Source organism: Rhyacophila brunnea, unplaced genomic scaffold (genome assembly GCF_057557595.1).
Source record: "Rhyacophila brunnea isolate RB1 unplaced genomic scaffold, BYU_Rbru_1.0 scaffold_21, whole genome shotgun sequence".
In the NCBI taxonomy this organism is placed as follows: domain Eukaryota; kingdom Metazoa; phylum Arthropoda; class Insecta; order Trichoptera; family Rhyacophilidae; genus Rhyacophila; species Rhyacophila brunnea.
The window spans coordinates 32,960,563-32,985,109 of NW_028232871.1; the positions used below are offsets into that span (position 1 = coordinate 32,960,563).

At 34.6% G+C, this 24,547-nt stretch overlaps 1 protein-coding gene across 3 annotated transcripts in view; it reads right to left on the reverse strand.

The window, feature by feature from the left end:
• Nucleotides 1-24,547, reverse strand: part of LOC147070965 (uncharacterized protein CG43867) — an 899,434-nt gene that overhangs the window by 89,394 nt on the left and 785,493 nt on the right. For all 3 annotated transcript variants that reach the window (XM_085948919.1, XM_085948917.1, XM_085948918.1), the window contains one exon: nucleotides 7,963-8,025. In XM_085948919.1, coding sequence (XP_085805045.1) covers nucleotides 7,963-8,025 — 63 coding nt within the window. The remainder of the gene's footprint in view (nucleotides 1-7,962; nucleotides 8,026-24,547) is intronic.

Sequence of the window (24,547 nt, forward strand, 5' to 3'; positions counted from 1 at the left end):
CATACTGCAGTCTGCAATTTAGAAGAAATCTTTATTTAGCTGCGTATTTTTTTCGACTTATACGAGGTATACATGAGAACTCTGCCATTCTGGGTAGTATTGACCTATGTGTCCCTGATAACTATCTTAGAAATTCTCCCGAGGTGCAGAACCAACCTGCCACTGGTAATGCCAATTGGGAGGGCGATAACTATGTTCAACTAAATTGCTTCGGGTGTTGATATATTCCACCTACTTGAGGATGAGTATAGGTGGACGTTGTTTTATAAATTCTTAAAATAGGGTCTGCTTAACTCATTCGGTGTACTTCCTTGTACCTATCTATCTCTATAATACTGATCTATCTCTTTTTTATGTAATACTGTTTTATATTTCTTTGCTTCTAAATGTCATGTTGTGAACGTCTTAAACTTATAATTTGTAATGTCCACAATATGTTAAAAATAAATAAATTAAATTGAATTGAATTGACTTTTTAAATGATAAGGGTTGGAAAACCATATCTAAAAAAATATTATGAACAAAAAACTTGCATAGCTGAAAAGCTTTTTTACGTTTTTTAGCATTGCTTGAAACGGTATAACGTTCACAAAACGTACATACTATTGTAGTAAGTCTATCGTTTATTATTATTCCGTTATTGAAAAGTGGGAGCTATTTGAAATGGCGGAGTGGAAGACGCGAGTGGAAGTGAGTAGAAATAAGTGGAAGTGACTACTTCCACAATAGTGATGAGAGTAAAGTTGTAGTACGTAGTAATACGGAGGAATCGTATTTAAGTTGTTCTCGAAATAGACGGAGGCTTAACTCGAGCGTACTTACGAGATAGTGAATTGGAATTAGATTAAGACGAGATGATTACCAAGTTTGGGAACGTTTTAAGTCGATTATAGACAGTGATTATACACGAAATTAAATAGAGCTTATATATAATATTTTCATATAATATAATATGTATTAATTAATGTTAAATGACAAATCCATGTTTAAGTCGGATTTTCTGCAATTAAATATGTTTTCACTAATTAATTAAAATAACGCACACATTGTAGTACTTTAAAAAAAATACTACCTTATTCTTAAGTCAATAATTATTATTATAAATTATTGAATAGCTTATAATCAATATCATTAGAATTGTCTTCAAACTTGGTAATCGTGACCATTTTTTGAATAATAAAATGCCTAATCGTTGTCAAATTTGGGATCAGAGGTTATAAATAAAAAAAATTATCGTAAATATTTATATTATTTAAATATTACACAATATTTACTAATGGTTTTATAAATGCGTTTAAAAATTAATAAATCTAAAAAATCTTAACACCACTGCACATGGATGTACTGAAATATGACTATATAACTATGCTAAAACATTAGAGCGAGAGGATTAAAAGGATACTATGTTATGTAATAAAAATACTTTAAATTTAAAAAAATACTAATCTCCATTTTGACCTACGCTGAGCATGTGGGCAGTTAATAAATAAAAATAAAAAAAAATATCTGTACTTTAAAACATCGATATTTAATCTCATCAGACCAATGGAACAAGGGTCCTGTTTACAATTAACGAAGACCTCGGGCATTCGTGATAATAAATTAAATGACTCGATGAGGTTAAAACAATTGAATCGCTCAATTAAAATTTAGAAATAACTTTTTAAATTGAAAGTCCCTTGCTGTACAATCGTTAATATAAAAAGCGATTTAACTTAATTATTAAATGCCCGTCTTCGATATACGTAAATGATAATTGATCGACTAAATTATCTCGTGCCAAAGGCAAACCCTTTGTGTATTCACCTTCCGATCCGAAAGGCAAACAATTATTGAGGACGTGTAGGTATACGATCAAAATGTGATAAATCCAAACAGAATATTATATTGCAGCCAAAGTAAAGACAATTATTATGAAATATAATTATTACATTTTAGATTTTAAAAAGTGCAACGACTATGGTAGTCAATGATTCAATTGAACGATCGACAATTCGTATATGAAGATGATTGGTTTCAAACGGCAAAAAAAATCCGAATAGTTTTAATTTATGTAAACAACATCTCACTATACCTAGTCCTATTGGTACTAAATAATATATTTTATAGAATCTGATACTAATAATATCATTCTCCATTCCTACGTTTTCAACTATCGAGGGCTGAAACCCAGTTTAAATAAATATCCTATGTTATATCTTTTCAGAGACAGCGATCCTTGCACGCAGCCGTTCGCATTTCTGAAGATATTGAGTGACCGGTTGCGTCCTTTTCTTGGTCTCGAGTGGGCAAATGGCATTCTACCTTCTCAAAATACTACACCTTGTAAAGTGTAAGCCAGGAAGAACAGATTGCAATTATTGCAATAGTGAAGGCAGTTATATATTATTATATCAAACGATCTAAAAAGTTATCTGGTTTGAAAAACCTACTTTAATTTATATTAATTAAAATATATATAATATACGATATTGTTTTGGTAACATAGCGTGCCGCAATTAGACGATGACGAACAAAATCGACACGAAAATAAAATAAAACAAATTAAGGGAAGAAACGTCAATTTCAATTTATTAAGGGATGATGCAGCGGTCGAGTTTGTCTATAGAAGGTTATTGCACCTTACAGCATGTAGGTACGTCAACATGGAACGGGCAACAAAGTTTGTTGACGGAACGGGGGTGGTTTGGGGATAGTGTACACATTAGAAAAGTGGGGTTAATAAGTAGTTACATCGAGCAAGTGATTTTGGGCAAGTTGATGTAAAAAAATGATGAAAAATGACACTAAGTACATAATATAAATACATATAAAATTGTCGAGAATATACAATGAATTGTGACAGTGGTGGGTTTAATGAGGTGTAGTCCCGACGCATTGGCTGATTTTGAGACCACGACGATAAAAAATACCAGAAATCACATCCACTAATCAAAATAATTTTTATTGAAGATGGCAGTGATGCATAATACATAATATTAGTGGTTTAGTTTATTGTGTACGTTTGAGTGGATACGTTATGGGTACGTTTGATGTTAGTTTAAGGAATTTATGATTTTTTGTCCGATTGCGTTGTCTATGTTAAAGAAAACTACTAAAGATTGCATTTAGAAATAAGTTCGAAAGATCAGTCTAATCGTCGCCTACAAAGATGAGACTGCGAGTTATGAGATTGTTTGTGTAATTTGGCCAATATAACAGTAATCTAAACTCAACTCCTAATTTATACAATAAGGTAGGTTACTTACATAACGTACTAAAAATACTAATAAGTGTATGTAATATATAAATTAGTTGTTGCTTACTTTACAATAATATACGTAATTTAATATTGCCAATATTAAGTGATAAGAGAATAAATTAAATGCACAGTTATATGGATAGTACTTTAAAATTAAATTTCTGAACGATGTCATAATCGAAGTTATCTAGTTGTATGGAGGCTACGAAATGTTCACTAACATACATTATTTGAAATTTAATTAAACTAACCTATACAAGTAACCAGACTGTTGTAGACGTTCGCAAGTGCCGAAAAGCTTTACAAATCCAGGAGTGCCGAAGTGGAAAAAGTAGGGGGATATAAAATCAATGAACTGAGAAGGGTGAACAAGTGATACATTGTAATGAGCGAAACTCGTATTTGGAAAGACGAATCTAATTAATAATTTACTAGGTTCATTTACATATTAAATGCTTCCACTTAACTAATTGTCTACTTGTAACTAAAACTTTTTTACAACATATAAATGGTAGTCATTCAAGCAATGTCATGATTTCATAAAAAAATCTAATTCAAAATTACCAAAAAATAAGTTAAGAATTGATGCTTTGGAGATATGGCTTTATACTCGAAATTCCTTGATCTGACAAGGTGATTAATGATGTAGACGTCAATTACGGAGAAGATCTGTGTAGCATCACAACTGGAAGACTACAGTATAGCTCATTATCCAAGGAAATATCAACGATACACGTGGAAAATGAATACGACGTATTTTATGGCTCAAGAATCTCAGTGATTTGGGGAATGGGACGACTGGACTCCGGATAATTGGACGCCTCTCGTAGACACGTATACAGAACGTAGACGAGGTATTTTAATCAGTTTCTATCTATTACTTGGTAGTATTAATTCATTTTACTCTTAACATAATGTATTATTAATTGCGGATTGAGAATTACCATGCCTACGGCTTTATATAAAATAGAAAACTCTTTTTTCGTTGGAACTTAAACATATGCACGATTAAATCATTATTTACGTCTGCATATTTACATTCTCACCAACTATTAAATCATAATATAATCATTTAAATATAAATAATAATATTAAATATTTTTTTTAAAGTACCTATAAGTACCTAACGTCTATTTATTTTCAAATTCCGTGGCGTCCAGTTGTCCCGGTGCCAAATCGTCCTAGACCCGTGATTTGTGCTAATGAAGCTCCACGTGACTGTAGTAGACGACAAATTTATGATCGCTCTGACGGTGGACGACATGCGAAAAAGGAACGCACGAGAAGACGGAGATTGTGTATTGGGCGATCGAATATTAAATTAACAAATCAGAAAAAAGTTTTTCAACACACTAAAATGGTTTCTAAGAAATCGAACAGTTGGTTTATTTATATGCTAAACATTGACACCCACGGTGGCCGCGCGGCTTAAGCGTTGGACTATCACGCCGTGGGTCCCAGGTTCGAATCCTGGGTCTCGGAAGTACACATTGTTTTTTTAATTTGTGCGTGAGTCAGGGTATGGACCTAATAGGTTGAGCAAGTGGCTGGCATCCATTTCTCGTAAAAACAAAATCTGTTAATACAAACCTCTCGAGGCCGATATGATCCTATTAGGATCGGACATGGTCGGAAAAAAAAAACATTATATTGGCTTATTGAACGTTGAACAAAGCCGGCTATAAGTATATATACAGGCCGTGGATGGTAGTGTTAGTTATTAATTAAAAATATTACCACTTATAATAATAACAGTTTACTATATTATATTAAAAGTATGAGCAATAATTACCACTACGATCGAAGATTAATAAAATCATAATACCTAATAATAATAAAACGATCGAAGTTTAAAGTTTAGTGTTACATCCTGACTATTATATGGTGAGCTTTGGGTCTCAGAATAACTTAAAAATTGAGGGCACTTTATTTGAATCAACGTTGGCTAAAATGATATAAAGTTGTGGCATTTTTGATAAATAATACAGAATAAAATATATGCAGTAGGCCGTATACGCTAGAAATGGAGTGAGCTTGGAAGATCTTCTACTAGGTAAAAGTATGATATTTGAGTTTCCGATGGACCCAGTATGATGCCGAAGACCCAGGACGAGACGCAATTTAGGAAATATCACGACACAGTGAAGATCGCCCTGATGGTGACTAACCTCCGATAAGAGAAGATTTTTCTATGTTGTACATACATAAATTTAAAACTGATTATATATAATAATATACTGAAAAGTAGATGGGTAGTTACCAAAAAAAAACTAAAAAAAATAATAAGCAGTTTCTGAAATCAGTAGCCATTTATTATAGGCACAAAAAATGCGCGAACTTAAAGATACGTACACATTTCAAAAAGGGGTTGTCACAAAATATTACCATACACCGAAGGGGAGGAATATATGTAGGGTAGATTTTTTTTCAATGTCATCGATTGCTAAACTTTTATGAGAAGGGTCAGCACATAATAGCAACGTAATCCGAATATTAAACGAAAAAATATGTTTACATGTCGAGGTTAAGCCAAATTTAATGATGGGCATTTGGTTTTATTTGTTTAGGTTGAAATTATATTATAGATTTTTGAGTATGTATATAGATTGTAATAATAGAAAAATAAATGATAACAATAGGCAAGACACGTATAACAAAGCTATAAAAATGACAATTTGGTTTAATTATGTAAATATTATGGCGCTATTGAATTTTATTTAAATACTATCTACTATAAACCTTGTAACGGGGCATTAGTCGTTGGCGTGACTTGAACAGGAATCTTAGTAGGGTGGGTTCTAAAAAAGAAGAAGTTGTGTTTATTGAATAAGAAAACGATTACAATTTCGTACTATTGTAAGCAATCTACATAGATATAAAGATAAAGTCCGATTGAATCCGACAACAAGTTGAATCAGGATGACACATGTATTAGCCAATAGCGCTGTGGGGTAGCACGGCCGGGTAACTACGGTCTGCCTTCCTAGAACTGGGCAGCCTAGGCAAATAGGTTATGTTATAATTTTTACAGTTGATCTGTACACGTAAGTAATTAACCTCACTGTGTACCTACTTGTTTTCAAAGGACGTCATAAATGTAGGTATCACTACGTACAACATAATATACCATTTAAGCTTAATGCCGCTCGCACATCAGAACTCGCCGCATGCGTCTTACGACGAATTCGTCGATGTGACGTCATCGTAAACCAAGAAACAAACGTTATCAAATGGAGCTTCGCAGATTGGCCGATGCAACTGCGACGCTGCGACGCTCCTGCATGCGACGAGTTGCGTTTGCTAGAGCCTGCGTGTCGATATCGACAAATGTCGACTCCGCGATGCGCACAGCCGCACAATCAGCCATTTCTGTCTCTGTCTAGACTGTCATTGCTCGCTCATCGCTAGTCACCGCGTTTGACGTTTGTTCATACAATCAACTCAATAAAAATGGCAGACGAGAGACTTCTCCTTAAATGTATCCGGTACCAATACATAATAATCGCTGTTTCCGCGTCTGATGACATATTTGCGCAATGGCGTCGTCTAGCTAGAGTATATTTTGACGTTTCGGGAGATTACGCGCGAATGCGGCAAATGTCGATGTCGCTAGAGATGTGCGAAGTTGTATCATGCAACACTGACCGGCGGGTCTAGGAAGTTTTGATTTATGGCCGTCAGGCACACAAGGCGAGTTGTGATGTGCGAACCGGCTAATACTTAATTTGGTTCCACGATGGCCGTGTATAAAATAATAAAAAAAAACTGCCGTATTCAATACTCAAGTGCAGTTTATTGCATACGCAAGACTTTCGCAATGATGCCTACAAACCTGTCAGAGGCATTCACGCATCAAAAACCGCATTAATTATATTATTGCTAATTATAATAATTAATAATAGTATTTTGATAGCTAGAACTATAAACCAATTTATTTCTTAATAACTTATTGGGCTAACATGGAGATAAAATAATTTATTTTATGATGGTTGTATTGTTACGTTTTTCTCTGAATAAAACTGGTTCTGATTATAAGTAGTAGGTATTCTGTGATGGTACTAATATTAAAATTTACGATACTTTTATTTCGAAACACTTCAGAAACATACATAGTATTCATTCCCTTATTGTATTCTGCATCCTATCATGCAATTGAATCATTTGGTTCACTGTAGCCTGGCTTATAAATGTTACATCTTGTGAATTATTCGTTGAATAAAAAAATAGTCTTAAAGATGCTTCAACTATAATCGATAACTTTTAAATGGCACTGAGAAAGTTAAATTTGGCAAATTGTCTTTTACGGGCATTGTTTAGAAAGATTGTATCGGAAAAATCAGGCCCAAAAAAATGATTAATCAAAGTTTTTAAAACTAATTTTACGATCAACGACAGAAACTTTGGAAACCATTTAGCTTACTTACATCATATTAAATGAACCGGTCGATACGTTGCATAACGGGCCACAGGATAAAAATGATTACTAGGGTAGATTGTGAATCGACGTCAATGAAACTGTATTTAGCAATAGGTATACTATACATGTTTCAAAACAATATTTACCATAACGTGTCAAACACGTGTTGATTTAAATTGATGTTATATAAAATAAATTTTAGAATATTAACAAATTAATAGATAAATATTGCGGAAACACATTTAGTAATACCTGTTTATTCATCAATATAATATAATTATAAATATTTAAAAAAAATCGTTACCTTATCCTCTGCCTCTTCCGCGCGTCCCTCCGCCTCCAGAACTCGTTGTTCGAGTTCTGAGAGCTGAAAATAATAATAAAAATAAATTAAAATAAAGAAACATACGTGTATTATAATCAATCAGTATATTAATTCAATTAATAATAATGTGTTTGTCATGCATTTCAAAAATCAGAAAAATTCGATGCAACACTGCCATCTGGCGGTGAAAATTGCAATACATCACAGAGGAAAAGCAGAAAACTGCTTTTACTGCGGCAGTTTTCCGCAAAACAGGAAACTTTACCGGAGCCTTCGTGATACTAACCACAGATGTCAGAGGGCGACCGAAAGCTTTGCAAAGCGAAATGAATAACGCATGAGTACACATTCGCATACATAATTCATAACGGCGCGTTATTTCTATGCAAAGATTTGGGGAATGAAATACGAGGTTCATTATTCAACGGGATAGTGTAAGAGGAAGTTTACATAATACGTACGTTCCGTTAAAAATAGTGATATGATATGAATAACAATTTTTTTCTAGTAAGGAGTAATTGTTATGAAGATATATTATTATAATTTTATTACTTCGGCAGAATGTGCCAAACTACACAGATATTTTATAATATAAAATGATATAAAATGATATACGAGGTTTATAATAAATAATAAACATACAGTTATTGAAATAGTTGATTTATGTTGAAAAATATCAATAATTTACCATATTGTATCGATTGTTAGAATATTATATCATGCAGCATTCAACTGACGATGTATGTATTATGATGATAATTCATATTATGTAATAATCGACAGCTTAATCTGCAAACCGGCTAACTCCATTTGGGCAATTAAGGAAGGGGAAAACTTGATGATGTAACTATCGAACAGAATATAACAATTCCAAAAAAAAATCACGAATAATAAGCTGCACTACGAATTAACACACTTTTTTAGCTTCCCTTTTATATATAAAGACAATTTATATAAAGAGCAGAGTTGTACCATTTACTAAATTAAAATTTGGCACCTGCATTTGGCTGGTTTGCGTGAAAAATGATAACGCATTTATTTATAGGTTAAAGAGTTTGAAAGTTTGTGCGAGAATAGAAAAAATGCTTTAGGTATAACAAAATGCCATCAAACCTCATTTTTGGTCAACAGTGCAATTGTCTGGTTTGCAGATTAAACAGTCGTAATTTTGGTGTATTGTAAAATTATGACAACGAAACTAAATTTGTGATTAATACTAGTGAGAAACTATAAAGATTGCCATTAAACAAAATAATGTGTAAATATTTTGACGCTTTGTTTTCTATTATAATAACGTAATTTTAGTATTTATTTATTAATTTATTCAGTAATATTGATCAACCGCACAATGTACAGCATCGTGCAATACCGCACCTGTACTGCAATGCATTACTTTAAAGACCATAGGAATATGAGTGACGTTAAGAGGAACATGATAAAGGTACCAGTGGGTCTATTCTGTACTTATCGACCGCTAAAGTGATAAAGTGATAGATATTATCAAACTTAGGGTAGGTTTGTATCAAAGTATTAGCACTTATTGTAACAATTACAATACGTTGGTTGTAATTGTTGCAATAAGCGTTACATTTTAACAGTGCCTCTCTTGCTGCTGTTAAAATATAGCACTTATTGCAACAATACAACCAGCTTATTGTAAGTGTTACAATAAGTGCTAATACTTTGATACAAAGCTACCCTAAATTTGATAATATCTATCACTTTATCACTTTAGCGGTCGATAAGTATATAATAGACCCACTGATGGTATAAAGATTGTAAATGTTCTTTGAATTGACAGGGGTCACCACATTGGAATTTTTCTTTACGATTTACGCATAAGGAAATAGTCGGTACGTCTTAAAATACAAAAATAAAATACATTATAAGCAGTGAAAACAATGGGTATATTTCCGTATCAAATTGTTATATTAAGGAATAGGGTGGGTTAGGGTGGAATTGGACAGGGCGACATATTTCATTGCGGCGTGCATTTACGCAATCTGTTTATTTTCGTTTTTTCATAAATCTCCCGCCATTGACAGTTTTACGGATGGGAACAGAGAATATCGTAGAGATAGCGCCGACAAATCAAGGCGTGTCATCTGCGAGCGTTTGCAAGAATGGGAAAATCTTTTTATGGACGCGACCCCAGCGATAGGATTCAGATTCTCACGAAATACCACCCCCTGCCGCACTGACAGAGTATTTCAAACTCTTATATTATTAATCTATGGATAACATACGAGGGTGGGTCAATAAGTCCTTAGAAAAGCCGACAGGTGGCGCGACTAGTACTGTAAGCGGTTTGTTTTCATGCAGCGGCACTACCGATTCAGTATGCTGCGAAGTTTCAATCAGATTGGTCGGGTTGTTGTGTGTTTCTCGTACATTTAAAAAAAATTTGCTTGTGGAAAATGGAAAAATGGAAAATGGAGAAAATTGAGTTTAGAGCTGTTATTAAACATTTTAATATAAAAGGGTTAACAGCAAAGGAAATAAAAAATGAGTTGGATTTAGTTCACGGCATATCTGCTCCTTCACTTGCAACTATTTATAACTGGTTAAATGAATTTAAACGTGGTCGTACATCAACAAAGGATGAACCACGCTCAGGACGTCCTGTAGAGGTGACTACACCAGAAATGATCAATAAAATCCACGATATGGTGTTAAGTGACCGAAGATTAAAGTTGAGTGAGATAATTGAGGTTACAGGGATCTCAAAAGGTAGCGTCATTTCTATTTTACATGACAAATTGGGCATGAAAAAAATTTCTGCAAGATGGGTGCCGCGTTTGCTCACAGTCGACAATAAACGGAATAGGGTGGTGGCCTCTAAAGCCCTGTTGTCGCTCATGCAACGCAATCCGGATGAATTTTTTCGTCGCTTTGTGACTGTAGATGAAACATGGATACACCACTATACTCCCGAGACGAAAGAACAGTCAAAGCAGTGGATTGCGAAAGGCGAACCATGTCCAAAGAAGGCGAAAACCGTAAAATCAGCTGGTAAGGTTATGGCTACTGTATTTTGGGATGCACGTGGAATTATTTTCGTTGACTATTTGGAAAAAGGAAAAACAATAACAGGGGATTATTATGCATCTTTATTGGACCAGCTAAAAAACAAAATTGAAGAAAAACGGCCTCATTTAAACAGGAAAAAAATCCTCTTTCATCAGGACAATGCCCGTGTTCACACATGTTTACGATCAATGGCTAAAATTGAAGAATTGAAGTTCGAATTGGTCGACCACCCACCGTATTCGCCAGGTTCAGCCCCCAGTGACTGTTTCCTTTTCCCAAACTTAAAAAAATGGCTAAGTGGACAACGTTTTTATTCAAATGAAGAAGTCATCGATCGGACAAATGCTTATTTTGAGGACCTTCCGAAAACTTATTTTTCTGACGGTTTAAAAAAAATTGAGAAACGTCTAACCAAGTGTATTGAGCTCCAAGGAGATTATGTTGAGAAATAAAAAAAAAATACAAAAATAAAAACTGTTTTAATGCTTTTTTCTAAGGAATTATTGATCCACCCTCGTACATTGAAGAAATCTGCACGACCGTGGCGAAAACTTTATACTAAACGAATGTTACGTAAATGTAACATTTTGAGATCATCTGGTATTTTACTTTTATTTTGCAATCCGGGTTTCGTCATTCGGCACTATGCACAAAGTCTCACAATATTATATATATTTTTTTTTTTTAGAATTATTAATAACCATGTCCTTGCTTTTTCGTACAAGGCGGTTTGTTAGTAATTTTGAACAATCACAAACACCCAGGCTTTGAGAAAAACACATAAACGTTTTTGTCATGACCGGGAATCGAACCCAGAACTCTCGGGTGGAAGGCCAGCGCCTTACCCACTGCACCACGAGAGCCGCCTCACAATATTATATTATATTATTATGATATATACCTCAATGACATTAATATGGACGAAGCATCTGGAAAAAAATGACACTTACTTTTTTGTCGGGTCTGCCGAATGGCATAATCTGTTCTAACGCCATTGCAATAAAGGTGATATTGCTATGAATTCCCGATGCGTTTTGTCGGGTCTGCCGAATGGTTCGATTCGAACGGGTTCGCTCAAATTAAAATTGACACTAGAAACACTGTTCTAACGCTATTACAATAAAAGTGATATTGCTATAAATTCCCGATGCGTGATATCGCATAATGGAAATTGCGTGACGTCTACCTATACATGTGCGAATGTCGCTATGCGCGAATTTACTAGCTAGCTACTGTACTGAATGCATTGTCCATTAATAATGTCATTGATATACATAGACGATAATTAACTACATATTATATCGTATGTCAGTTGTGCATTTATCATTGGTGAGTGTGATTGGTGCCTGAAGATGCCGAAAGGCCAAACCAGGATTGCAAACATAAATCAATAAGAATCTAAATTGGAATTCCATCATGTACCCTCAATATATTGTAATATTTTTCAAAATAATATGATTCTTTTGTAAGCACGTAGGTATAGAGTCGATAACTAATATTATGTCAATAAACTATTTTTTTATTCAACGAATAAGACACAAGATTTGAAAATGTAACATTCTATATATTGAATATACATAATTTTAAAGCATCTCATGCATACTATACACATTAGAAAATTTGTAGAAAAAAATACGACACCCGACGGGACTTTAACCTGTAACTGCTGGATTCGCGCCAGTATGCTTTTCCAATTTAGCTACGGGCATATTAGTTAATTACGATGATTTTAACTAGTAGTTGTTACATGATTAGATCATTAGGTATATATTATTTGTAAAGTAGGGTTGATGCGATCGACTGCAAAATGTTTGCGACAGACCACTATAAAGTATAGCATAGTATAGTATAGGAGAAGTACCCAATACTTATTTTACGGAAGCTTAATCCAGTTGATTCGTGCCATTAAAACGACTATAAAATCCACGTTAACGCAAAGTAATAAAATATATAATATACTGATAAAAAAAACTAGATATAAAAATAAAACAGTAAAACGTAAAGCGCAGAAAAACATTTAGGAGAGGCGTATAAAACTTATAAAGCCAGTCAGTCAGTGGGAAATCGTTTTTCTTTTATTCGCAAAGTTGAAACAAACCGAGTGATATATATTCTTGGGCGGCATGAGAAACTGAACAACTGGGAACAAAGTTGCGACCGGAAAAACTAAGCGCGGAGCCTCGTGACTCGTACGCTGACAGTGTACACACTCTGTGGTGAAAACACCACGGTAGGTATGTTAAAACTAAACTTTTGAAGATTTTCATAAAAGTGATTATATAATATTAAGTTATAAAATACTTAGGACCTAAAATGATGAGAAGATCGTTGATATATTCGAGAAGAAGACACTAAAAACAATCTTCAGAAACCGTAGAAGAAAATGATGTCTAGTGAACGAAATAAAACTTAGGTGGGACGCTTAAGATGGTCTGATCATGTCGTAATATTAGATTAAACGCAGCACACAAATTGTATTGACAACAACACAGGAAAGAAGAATAAAAATCGGGAGACACATGTTGGGATGGCTTGACTACATTAATAGAGATCTTTTCTTATAACACTTTTGAAATGTATTGGTAGATTATTTGTGTCGCTTTTTGATTTTGTTTTGGTAAATATCAGTTTTATAAATATTATTCAGTTGAAAATGCACGTCTGAGGCGGACGAAACCGGTCGAGATTTATTTATTAAAAGTGGAATAAGTACTAAAAAGTTTTGCGTTTTATTAAATTATATGCAGTTCCGCCATGAATTGACAGTTAACACAATAAAATAAATATAACACTTTGTCCGCAAAGGATTGTAGAGTCAATGGTGGCAAGTGTCCAGTGTCCACAATGAACAAAGCAAACGGGACAAACTAGAATGGAATGCTTTTAGACGACATAGTAACATTTCTGAAATTGAATTAATCATTGTGCCCAAAGGATCAGATAATTTTAATTGAAAACAAGAGATATAAATATTAGATATTAAGAAAACAATGTGATCACTGATAGTAATGTGCATGTTGTGCATAGCGCGACAAGCCTGAAAACAAAATGCAAGACAGCAATGAAAAACAAGTGATGTGTTCATGTCGCCAAACTGCTGAAATATAGCTTGAGGAGTGGATGAAATGCCCTAAGAATATAAAACACCCCCAATCGTCAAAAAGCTGAAGAGTGAAATCAGCTTGGGGAAGCATTGTATACACAGTAAAACGATCCCAACCGACGATTATGATAATATTTAATCCACCATTATAGCATAAGATACGTATCGCCAGTACACTGGGTGAAGGTCTCTCCAAAGATTATTAAATGACCTCGCTAAAATAAGAATACTAAAAATTCTTATTAACGTATTTAGAATAATTGAGATGAAAATCGTTACCTATTCCCTTATTCAATTATTCCGTTTTATCTCTATACATGTTATGTCTAGCATGCACATGTTTAGACAATGATCTGATACTGTATGAAAGTAGGAAGGGTAGAACATGTCAAGTCACTTTTGAAGAAAGCATGGTATATCACGTCATATTGTGAATTTGGTAAATACTCGCAAAAACTTAATAAAGAACTAATAATTTTGAAAACACCCAGCAGGAATCGAACCTGCATATCTCGGGTTTTAATAATTAGAATATTACATTCTTAAATCTTGTGAATTATTCGTTGAATAAAAAATAACATAATGTTTGTATTATTCTTGTCAGTGATCCGTGATTCCATGATTATACATGCACGTAACAGGCTAGCCCCTTTTCCGAGATGTATGTAGAAATATATTGTATACGTTATAGGTAAACCTAAGTTTTATATTCAAGAATATTATTTATTATGCATACACTTGATTATACTATTCAGGTTGCGAATTTGCATCTTTAACACAATTACGTGGACGCCGATTACAGGGTGGTAAAGTCCACGAGGCAGCGAAAAACAATGTTGCCCACTTTGATAAAAAAAAGTGTGGAATTTTCCGCGTACGTTTTGTGTGCCCGGCAGGCAGAGGTCTCGGGAATTTTACCCGCCTTCACTTTGACAACTCCACCGCCAACAAACACACCGACTGCAGTGTTGTAATACTATCGACAACCATCGGGGTATCAGAAAGCTTATATTTAACTATTATGAAAGATATTAAGAATTAATTACCGTCGCAGGATTACGCCAGAGAAGCATACATATTCAAGTGCCTAGTAGAAACGGCAAAAAATGAAACATCAACCAATTTGGAAGAACAGAACATAATAAATGCAATTTAAACATGTCTATTAAGATCTCCTGTCTTCCCTATTTTTATATGTTACACCGAATGTGTGAAATTGACTATTACACGAAATGGGCAAAATTTTGGCTAATTCATGCAATAGACAAACCCGTTGCCTTATTCATGAATTAGGTAAATTAGCTGCCGAGTGCGTGAATTCGCCGGGGTATGGAATTCTTAAACTGTCAACATGACAATATAAAAAGTAAATTTAATACGGATGGTTGTATTAGTTATAATTGGACATACTATAATATTATTATTATTAGGTTAGGTTAGGTTAAGTTTTGTAATTCTGAATTCAACTGAATGTCCATTTTGAGGTTAGCTAACAAGTGTCAACAAACTATCAAATCATACTATCACAAACAAACAATCGACCATTGCACGATTAATACCCAAGCACGGATCGAATCGCGAAAATACCTTTTAATAAAATTCTTCCGTTATCATATTATTATAGTTCTAGATTTTTTTTGGGCATAGTAAATGGATATGAACGTCATTGTAGTTATTGATTGGTATATTTTTATATAATCAATGACATTTGACACATTTGGTTAGTTTGATTAGTTGCAAAAAACACCACCTGAGCGCGACCATCTATTTTGACCAATGCATGAGCATTTGACACATTTAGTTTAGTTGCAAAAAAAACACCGTAGCGCTACTTTCTAATTTTCCCAATGCATGAACTAGGCAGAAAAATTACTGCGAATTCACGCACTCAGCAGATATTTTGCCTAATTCATGAATAAGGCAACGGGCTTGCATTTTTCATGATTTAGGCAAAATTTTGCCCAATTCATGTAATAGTCAATTTCGCACATTCGGCTTAACATATATATGCATAAAATACTTGTATAGTAACAATGGAAAGAGGAAGACATACTAGAAGTGTTTGAAATGAGATTCTCGTGAATGGGTAAAGCCGCTAAAGTTAAACGAACAAAAATATATTATATGTGTTGAAGCGCTTTTGGCGACAGATGAGGATGATAATAGTGTGAAGTTTATAACAAACGACTCTACAATGCGAAATGACTTGCAGCGAATTGAATTATAGCATTAGTTATTTTTAGTTTATTTAGAGCCCGTACTTATTAACAGGTAGGTATAGACCTAAGTTAATAGTTATCGATCTGGTTTACCGTGAACCCGCAGCAAGTACGATCCGAGATCTAGAAACAGTGGACGAGATTGTATGAGATCGGTGGAAAAGGCGGATGTGAAGCAGAAATAAGAACGCATACACAGATTGCGAAAAATACGATGACACGTCATACAACTCTATGGAAGAATCGAGGAATTTCAATTGCCGCGAAAATAATGCTTGTGCAAACATATTTTTCTACGGTGTCTAGTCATGGACGCTGAGGGCAAGGAAGTGGAAAGCAATTGATGCCTTCGAAATATGGTGTTGGCGTCGAATGCTTCGTACTTCTTGGACAGCATATGACGAAACAGACAAACGTCCAGAGACTCCAGATAAATTAATGGCTCCCGATAATGTCTGAAACGCATTCTGCAGGGACATATCATTCGTCGCGAACCGGGTAACCTGGAGAGACTGGCAGCCTCCAGGAAAGGCGAAGCAGCGGAAGAGCTTTTGCACGCTGGAGCCACCAAGTGGAGGAGCTAACTGGGGACAGCATTCACTCTGCCTTGAGAGAAGCAGAGGATCAAGAGGGGTGGATAGTCTTAGGCTAGTAAGATTACTGAATTTCAGGATGGTCACGATCTTCAGCAACGAGGGAAGAGACATGAAGAAATATATAGAAAACGTTTTCTTCAACCCATGATTCTCTTGATCACTCAAGAAGATGGAGACTGGTACAGAAAAATGATTCCAATACTTAATTTAAATTATCTAATATTGAATAATGAATACAATGGAAAATATTATTAAAACCAAAGGTTGACGAAAGCCCCGAGAGGAGGCGTTCCGACGCGTCTGCATTTTCCTCCTTTTTTTCGAAAAAGGAATTATTCAAATTGTAACAAGGGCCGGTTAAGCCGAACGCCTGTTTCCGTCAAGATCATGACTTCAACAAAAAAATAAATAAAGAAATACACCCTTATTTTTAAAAGATACAACGGTATACCCAAAAGCATCTATGTATTATTATATTTGTGTAACGTTTTGGTACTAAAGAAATGCTTAGAATCTTCTGGGTATTTAAATGTATTATTCAAAGAATGCCATGTTATTATAAATATCAATTTAGATTATTTACATAGTATATGTACTTAGACGGGCCATAATATTATGTACACTACATTTCGGAGCATTAACTTACGAATACTAAAATACATTCAGTTCGTTAAATTACAAAAAGATATTTTCAAATAAATTATAATCAAACTATGCAGAAGAATGTATGACATTTGAAAAAAAATTAGGTAAGTACTAAATTCACATTGTGAGAATATTCATAACAAAAACTTGAAACTAAAATGTCGCAAATGCATGGATAAACTTGAAGTTCGCTCCCCCAAATGTTCATTTTAGACACACAATAAACTGGCTTTCAGTTACAGATATATTAATTTCTTAAATAAGTGTACTTCAATCAAGAAATTGTTATCATAATTAATAAGGTTTTATTTATTCTAAAGTTTTTTTTTATATTTCCATTGTTTGCTTAATTACTAATTATGATTTGAAGATAGAGACAAAAAATTAAGTATTACAAGAAAACGGATTAATACGAATCATTGTCATTATAATTGAAAACTCATTAATTTACTCTCTCGAAAAATCCAAGCCATCGTGCTGTGGACGAAAATTCTAAAAGAATTTTCGATGTAGAACAATAAAATATTCATTCGTTTCAAAATTAAATAAACACCTAAACTGTATTGCAAATACAATATGTAGTAAACTCAGAGCGAAATTAATAGTTGAATAAAATTTATTCAATTCAATTAAATTTTTCCATTCCGTTATTATATAACACCCACACCGTCTAAATAGCAAATAACTACGTCTATTTGCCGCAACGAAAACTGGGAAAAGATAGCCAAATCATCTATGACATCCTGTAATGCACATGGCACAGAAACAAAAACTAGATGAAGATGTAAACAAACTAACACAATCGAATATAATACTTTAAATCTATTCAAACTATAACGCCATCATCAATGATGAGAAAAGATAACAGAAGAGTTTATTTACGCTAGATAAATTAAACATTCGATTAGGAGCGTTACCTTTAAGGCGCTGTCAGCACTTAGCATAATTTAAATACGAGATTAAGTCACGTAATGCTTTGAAAATAAAATATTATAAACTCGTTTCTTTCGCCATTCGGAAATTGAAAAAAAAGTGTAAATATTTTAAATTAGACGCTATAAAACAGCAATGGATACTTCAACGATAACGTTTTAAATTGAATATTTTTTACAGTGCAAAAAATATTCGAATAGCGGTAATAAGTGGATTTCGAATTAATTTATTTTATACCTGTAAAGTAGGCTTAATACAAATATAAATAATGCAAAGTATTTAGTTACCTGTGAATTAGGACCCATCAAGCTAGTCACGGATACGAATCTGCGAAAGTCAACAAATTCATAATATTTCTAGAATCACGCATTATCATTCAAATCCTAATAATGGCCCCCACATCCTGAAACGGGCCCCAGGTGTAGGATCTTTGGCGGGACCCCCTACCTACCGCTAAGGATAAAGGCAGTGTGACGCTCTATAGTACCGTTAATGTATATATTTAGTGTTGTTTGTATATTTTAATACATTTATTTCAATTGTGGAGTTGTCGAGTATCGACACACAATTAAAAAGTGTATCGTACAAACACGTAACTTTAAATAAAAACATTATTAAAGAAAAATAGCTTTTTTTTACTGTCAAAGAGATTTTGTGATGTGTGTTTATCTCACTTATCTGGTCGGCTCGCCTCGCGTCGCCGGGCCCCTCCTGAGCCTGGGCCCCCAGGATAGAGGCCTGTCAGCCCTCCCCCCCCTTGTGGGAGCCATGATCCTAATACAGTGTAGAGCGGCCATATCCAACTTCAAGTAGGCTGGGATCTATTATTCAGTTTCAAAACTGGCAGTGATCCAACACACCCCCATTGTCATTCATCAATTTGACAAACGTATTATATTTGTCTGAGAACATTGAAGCGTTAAAAAATAAGCAACACTAGTTTTTACTCAATTTCCACACAATCATTGTACTCATCGTCAAACAGTTTATTATATTGTGCATGGAGCGTACTGCGTGACGGTTTATTTTTTATGTATTATTAAACATAACGGGTCGTGAAGCCCAGTTACCCAGAGTTTATGACCCACCAGTTTGTGAAAATACATGTTGTTTTATAATGTGTGCGAACCAGGGCAAGATTCTAACTTTGTAATTTTTAAAAAAATAATATGTTGAATCCCGGTCTACATAGTACATAGTCATAATAATGAATACTCTTTGAGCACCATATTATATTATACTACGCCAAGGTGGCAGCTTTATCGAATAGTAACTGTTTACGACTGCTAGGGTTATGAATAAAATAACAACCAGGCAACACCGGCGGGATAGCGTTTGCATTAAAACAAGATGGCTGGTTTAAAACACTGTCATATATTTTGATAAGACAGATGATGGGAAATGGAGGTTTTATGTGTAAGAACGAATCATATTATCTGTAATAGACAGATGGAAAAAAATGTGGTAGTCGATAAAAATAGATATGTGCCTGCGAATTTATTTCAATGTAAGCACCGAGAGTAGAATGTATAGAGCTGAGATTACCGAGTTGTTATATCACCTTGGTTACTCCACGCAACTTGCGGTGGGGACATTGTAATAAAAGCGCAGGTCTTAATGAAATATGTCTCATTTTTTTTTTAAAATAATCCCACAGAAGTTGAAATTAAAGAATGGATTAAATCAGTGTTAGGTATTTTACAAAAAAAGATGAACAAGTAAGTAACTATAGAAAAATTAACGTTATGTGTGTTTTGGCAACATTTTTTTGTAAACAATCCATTAATTGAATTGGTATTTATTTGGTGGAACTCCATTATAGTGATTAATATACTTACTAAGTTCTTGTTAATTCAATAATATTTTTTTTAGTTATATGCCCAGTCCTCAGAATGATCGAAATATATTTCGATAACACAAACACAGACCCCTCCAAACCAACCCGCCTCGCACCACACTCGGTCAAAATCGAGCGTATCACGAGGCCCTACGTTTGGATGTGAAGAATCAGCAGTTTTCCGCACTGGTAATGCATCAGGAACAAATACCCAAGTCTTGGGTATCGCCACGCTCTCAAATGAGCTTAGGTAGCAGATTATAATTAGAGTTATAGAGATATATTTCGATAGTAATAATAGTACCCCAGTCGGAAGCCAACAGCGGTGGAGTGAGGTTGTACAACTTCGCTTGCGTATTCGGGACGCTATTCGCCTGGTTACTCGCGAACGGTTATAAATACGGGATACAACAAAAATAATATTGTTCGTAAATGAATTTGACAATAAACTCAACATGTGTGGTCCCATGTGATTTTGACAATCAGTGCCAGTGCTTGAGAAAAAGTGAAAAATATTTATTGTTGCACGGATAGTGCACGTTGTGCGGGGAGTGCGTCAAACGCTGTGAAGCGAGGGGTTGTCCACACTGTTTTTTGTTCACACTGTTGCGCGAATTCCAAGACCGCGTGAACGGCAAAAGCAATAAAATGGAAAACACCACGATGGAAGTGAATGAAACCAAAAAAACGAAGAAGAAAAGAAACGATGATGAAGAGGAAGTGGTTGGAGAAAAAGAAGAAGAATGGCAGACGGTGACCTCTGGAAAAAAACCCAGAAGAGACTCTGGGGTCACTCCAAAGGGAAACCAAAACATCGTCATGATAGCGACGGGAAGTAAAATTCCATTAAAATTGAAAATAGCGCAGATGCTGCATAAGGCAGGAGTAAAAGTACAGAAAATTTACAATAAAAATTTAAAGACGTACATCCAAGTAGAAGACGAAAAAGAAGCAGACAAAGTGAAACAAGCTGGAGAACTCAAAGATCTCAGTTTTGTGACCAAAGAGAATGACTCCTGCTCTTATGGAGTAATAAGAAAAGTCGATATTGATATGGACCTCCAAGAACTGCAAATGGAAATCAAAAGTGATGCAAAAGTAATCAACCTTAAGAGGTTGACAAGAAAAGGTGATACAGGAGAGCTGACAAAGACCTCGTCAGTCAGTATTAAATTTGGGGAGAAAATATTGCCGAGAACAATTTACATATATGGAGTCTCTTTTGCTGTAGAACCGTATGTATTCAGGGTTATGCAATGCTACAAATGCTGGCGATATGGGCATATCGCGAACAATTGCGGACGTACAGTAGAAACGTGCCCTAAGTGTGGTGAAAACCACAAAACCTGCGAAAAAAATGAGGAAATTACGTGCATCAATTGCAAAGGTAACCACGCGGCAAACAGCCAAAAATGCCCAAAGTGGCAAGAGGAAAAGAATTGCAAAGAAGCAATGAAAAAAATGAACATACCTTTCAAGGAAGCAAAAAAAAATATGTTAAATAATAGCTATGCTGACATATTAAAACAAAAAAAAATCGTAGAAAGAGATGAAAGCGAAACAATTCAAAAAACTAAGGAAAGCAAAAAGAAAGAAGAAGCGGTGGTAGAAGCTTCAGGCTCAACAATAATATCTACAGGTAGTAGCGTAAAGCCTACAAAAAATAAGAAAAATTCAAAGGGGAAGACAGAGGTTAACGCGATGGGAGAAATTATGAAAGTCTTGCTGAAAGGGGGAGACTGGCAGCAGATCATTAAACAACTAATAATTAAAGCAGTGGACTGGGTATGCAAACAATTCAAAGAAGGACACTTAAAGGAAATTCTAGGGGAGGTTCTGGAGCAAAATGGATAATAAAAAACAAATTAGGATTTTACAACGGAATGCCAGAAGTATGAAGCAAAAAAAGGATGATATAGAACTCTACTTAATAAGACAAAAAATTTCAATAGCATTAATCTCAGAGACTTGGCTGAGGTCTGAATTAGACTATCTGAAATTCAATGATTACACGATGTATCGAAAATACAGAAGGGATGGATACGGAGGAGAGCGATTCTGGTGCATAAAACACTGGCGTCTAAAGAAGAAAGAAAGAAAGACGGAAGAGCTAGACAAAATAATTATAAAGCCATTTACAGAATAGGAGTGAGGACCTGATCGAAGGATCCCCTTCTAGAAGAGAAGAGGCGATATGACAGCGAGTCGCAGTCAAAGCCTCGGTAAAATCACAAAAAAAAAAAAAAAAATAATAGTACTGATAGCGATAGTAAGAATGGGTTTCCAGCCCGAAACATTTGCCTATATTTTACATCCCCCGGCGGAATCAGAGGATGCGTCTATACAGCCACATCGCGAAACCCTCAGCACTCTGTGACATCTCTTGGTTTAACGTCCATACCTCCGTACCATAGAAAAGAATTGAGAGAACATAACAATAAACCATACGCAGTCACATATCTAGGTTAAGGCCTCATTGCTAAGAAGGTGTCTCATTTTGAGAAAGGCACTCCTTTTGCCTGTTTTATTTCCTAAAACTGGTCCCATTTCTCATTGACCCATGTTCCTAAATGTACACACAATTAACAAAAACTTTGTTTTCATACCATTGTCAAAATGAGAGAAAACGTTTCGATTGATAATTGGATAATAATATGTCCGATGCGGCAGGCAGTCGCATGTTACATGGTTATTACAAAAGAGGGTAGCGATTTGATAAAAGATGGGAAACAATGTTTTATACCACATTGAGAAAACATAACTAGTACTGTTGAACGTATACTGAGATCTAAGTGCAGATCCACATATTTTTATACGCGGCGTAAATATAAATTTTGCCATTCTTGGTGGTGTTGGCCTCTATGTCTCTGATAATTACCTAAGGAATCGAGGACATCCGTTTGTTCTCCCAAGGTGCGGACCTAACCTGCCATTAGTGATGCCAATTGGGAGAGCAATAACCATGTTTAATGAAATCGCTTCAAAAATTGATATATTTCACTTACGTGAATTTAGGTGGACGTTGTTTTATAAGTTTTTAAGATAGGGTCTATCAATAGTTCACTCTGTGTGCTTCCATTTACTTTTACTTTTATTTTTGTTATTTTAATTTATTTCTTTTCTTATTTTATTTCTTATTTTATTACTTATTGTATTATTAATTCACATTTTTCTGTATTTTTATTTAAATGGTAACACTTATGTTATGTCATGTGAATGCTTTGAATTTATAATTTGTTATGTTTATTATATGTAAAATAAATAAATTTGATTTGATCTTTGTTCATAAGAGATTATTCATTTTAATGAACACTTTTATTAATTGCTACACTTCTTGAGTTCGGTCCCTATTCTAATTATCTTCAATTACTCTGATTAGTTCAGTTATATCCCTAAACCACTTATAGATTAAAGATGCATTTATACATACTAAAAGTACATATAGGTACAAACCTCCAAGTTTTCTTGTTGAAAACTTTTTGTACCATAAAACGGTTGAAATTATTGCATGCGCATGTTCGATAATGTGCACACTGTCGGGCACAATACAATAATTTTATACACATCTCTGCGTGTTCGGAAAATCTTTAAAAGCCGCGTTCTCTTTCGAACGTGCAGTGGCGGTGTACATGTCGTATGCATTTAACCGTCTGCCGCATAATATTGGGTGCATTTATGTGCATACATAGTACGGAAATGTCGTATAAAGTACATACTATTTCAAAGAATCTTTACTTTTTAACGCAACATTGAGAATATTGTCGCATCGCGTTCAGTTCTTCTATCATGCTCAACATAATACCTACTAATGCAAAGGAAAGGAATGTGAAATCTTCTTACTTGTAATATTATGACGAACGACGAACGACATACTAGTGATATCACAGAGGAAATTAAAAAGAAAATTATGTCAGCTACTACTTCGATCTACATTTTAAGTCTCCCCTATACTTTTTCGTTGAACCAAAAGCGAGATATAAACGATACCTGTAAGGACTGTAATCATCTATAATACATCGGAAACCTGGAACTTTACATTTTTGAGAGGAAAATCTTCCGTGTTATTTAAGGGTTGATTAGGAATAGCAACCTTTGGATGAGGAGATAATAAACGTATGAATGGAAAAAATCTCTAGGAAGATAAGAGTTACCAATGACTGTCGTATACTTACGGCTCGTCTCAGGTAAGCGCGTTCGACGG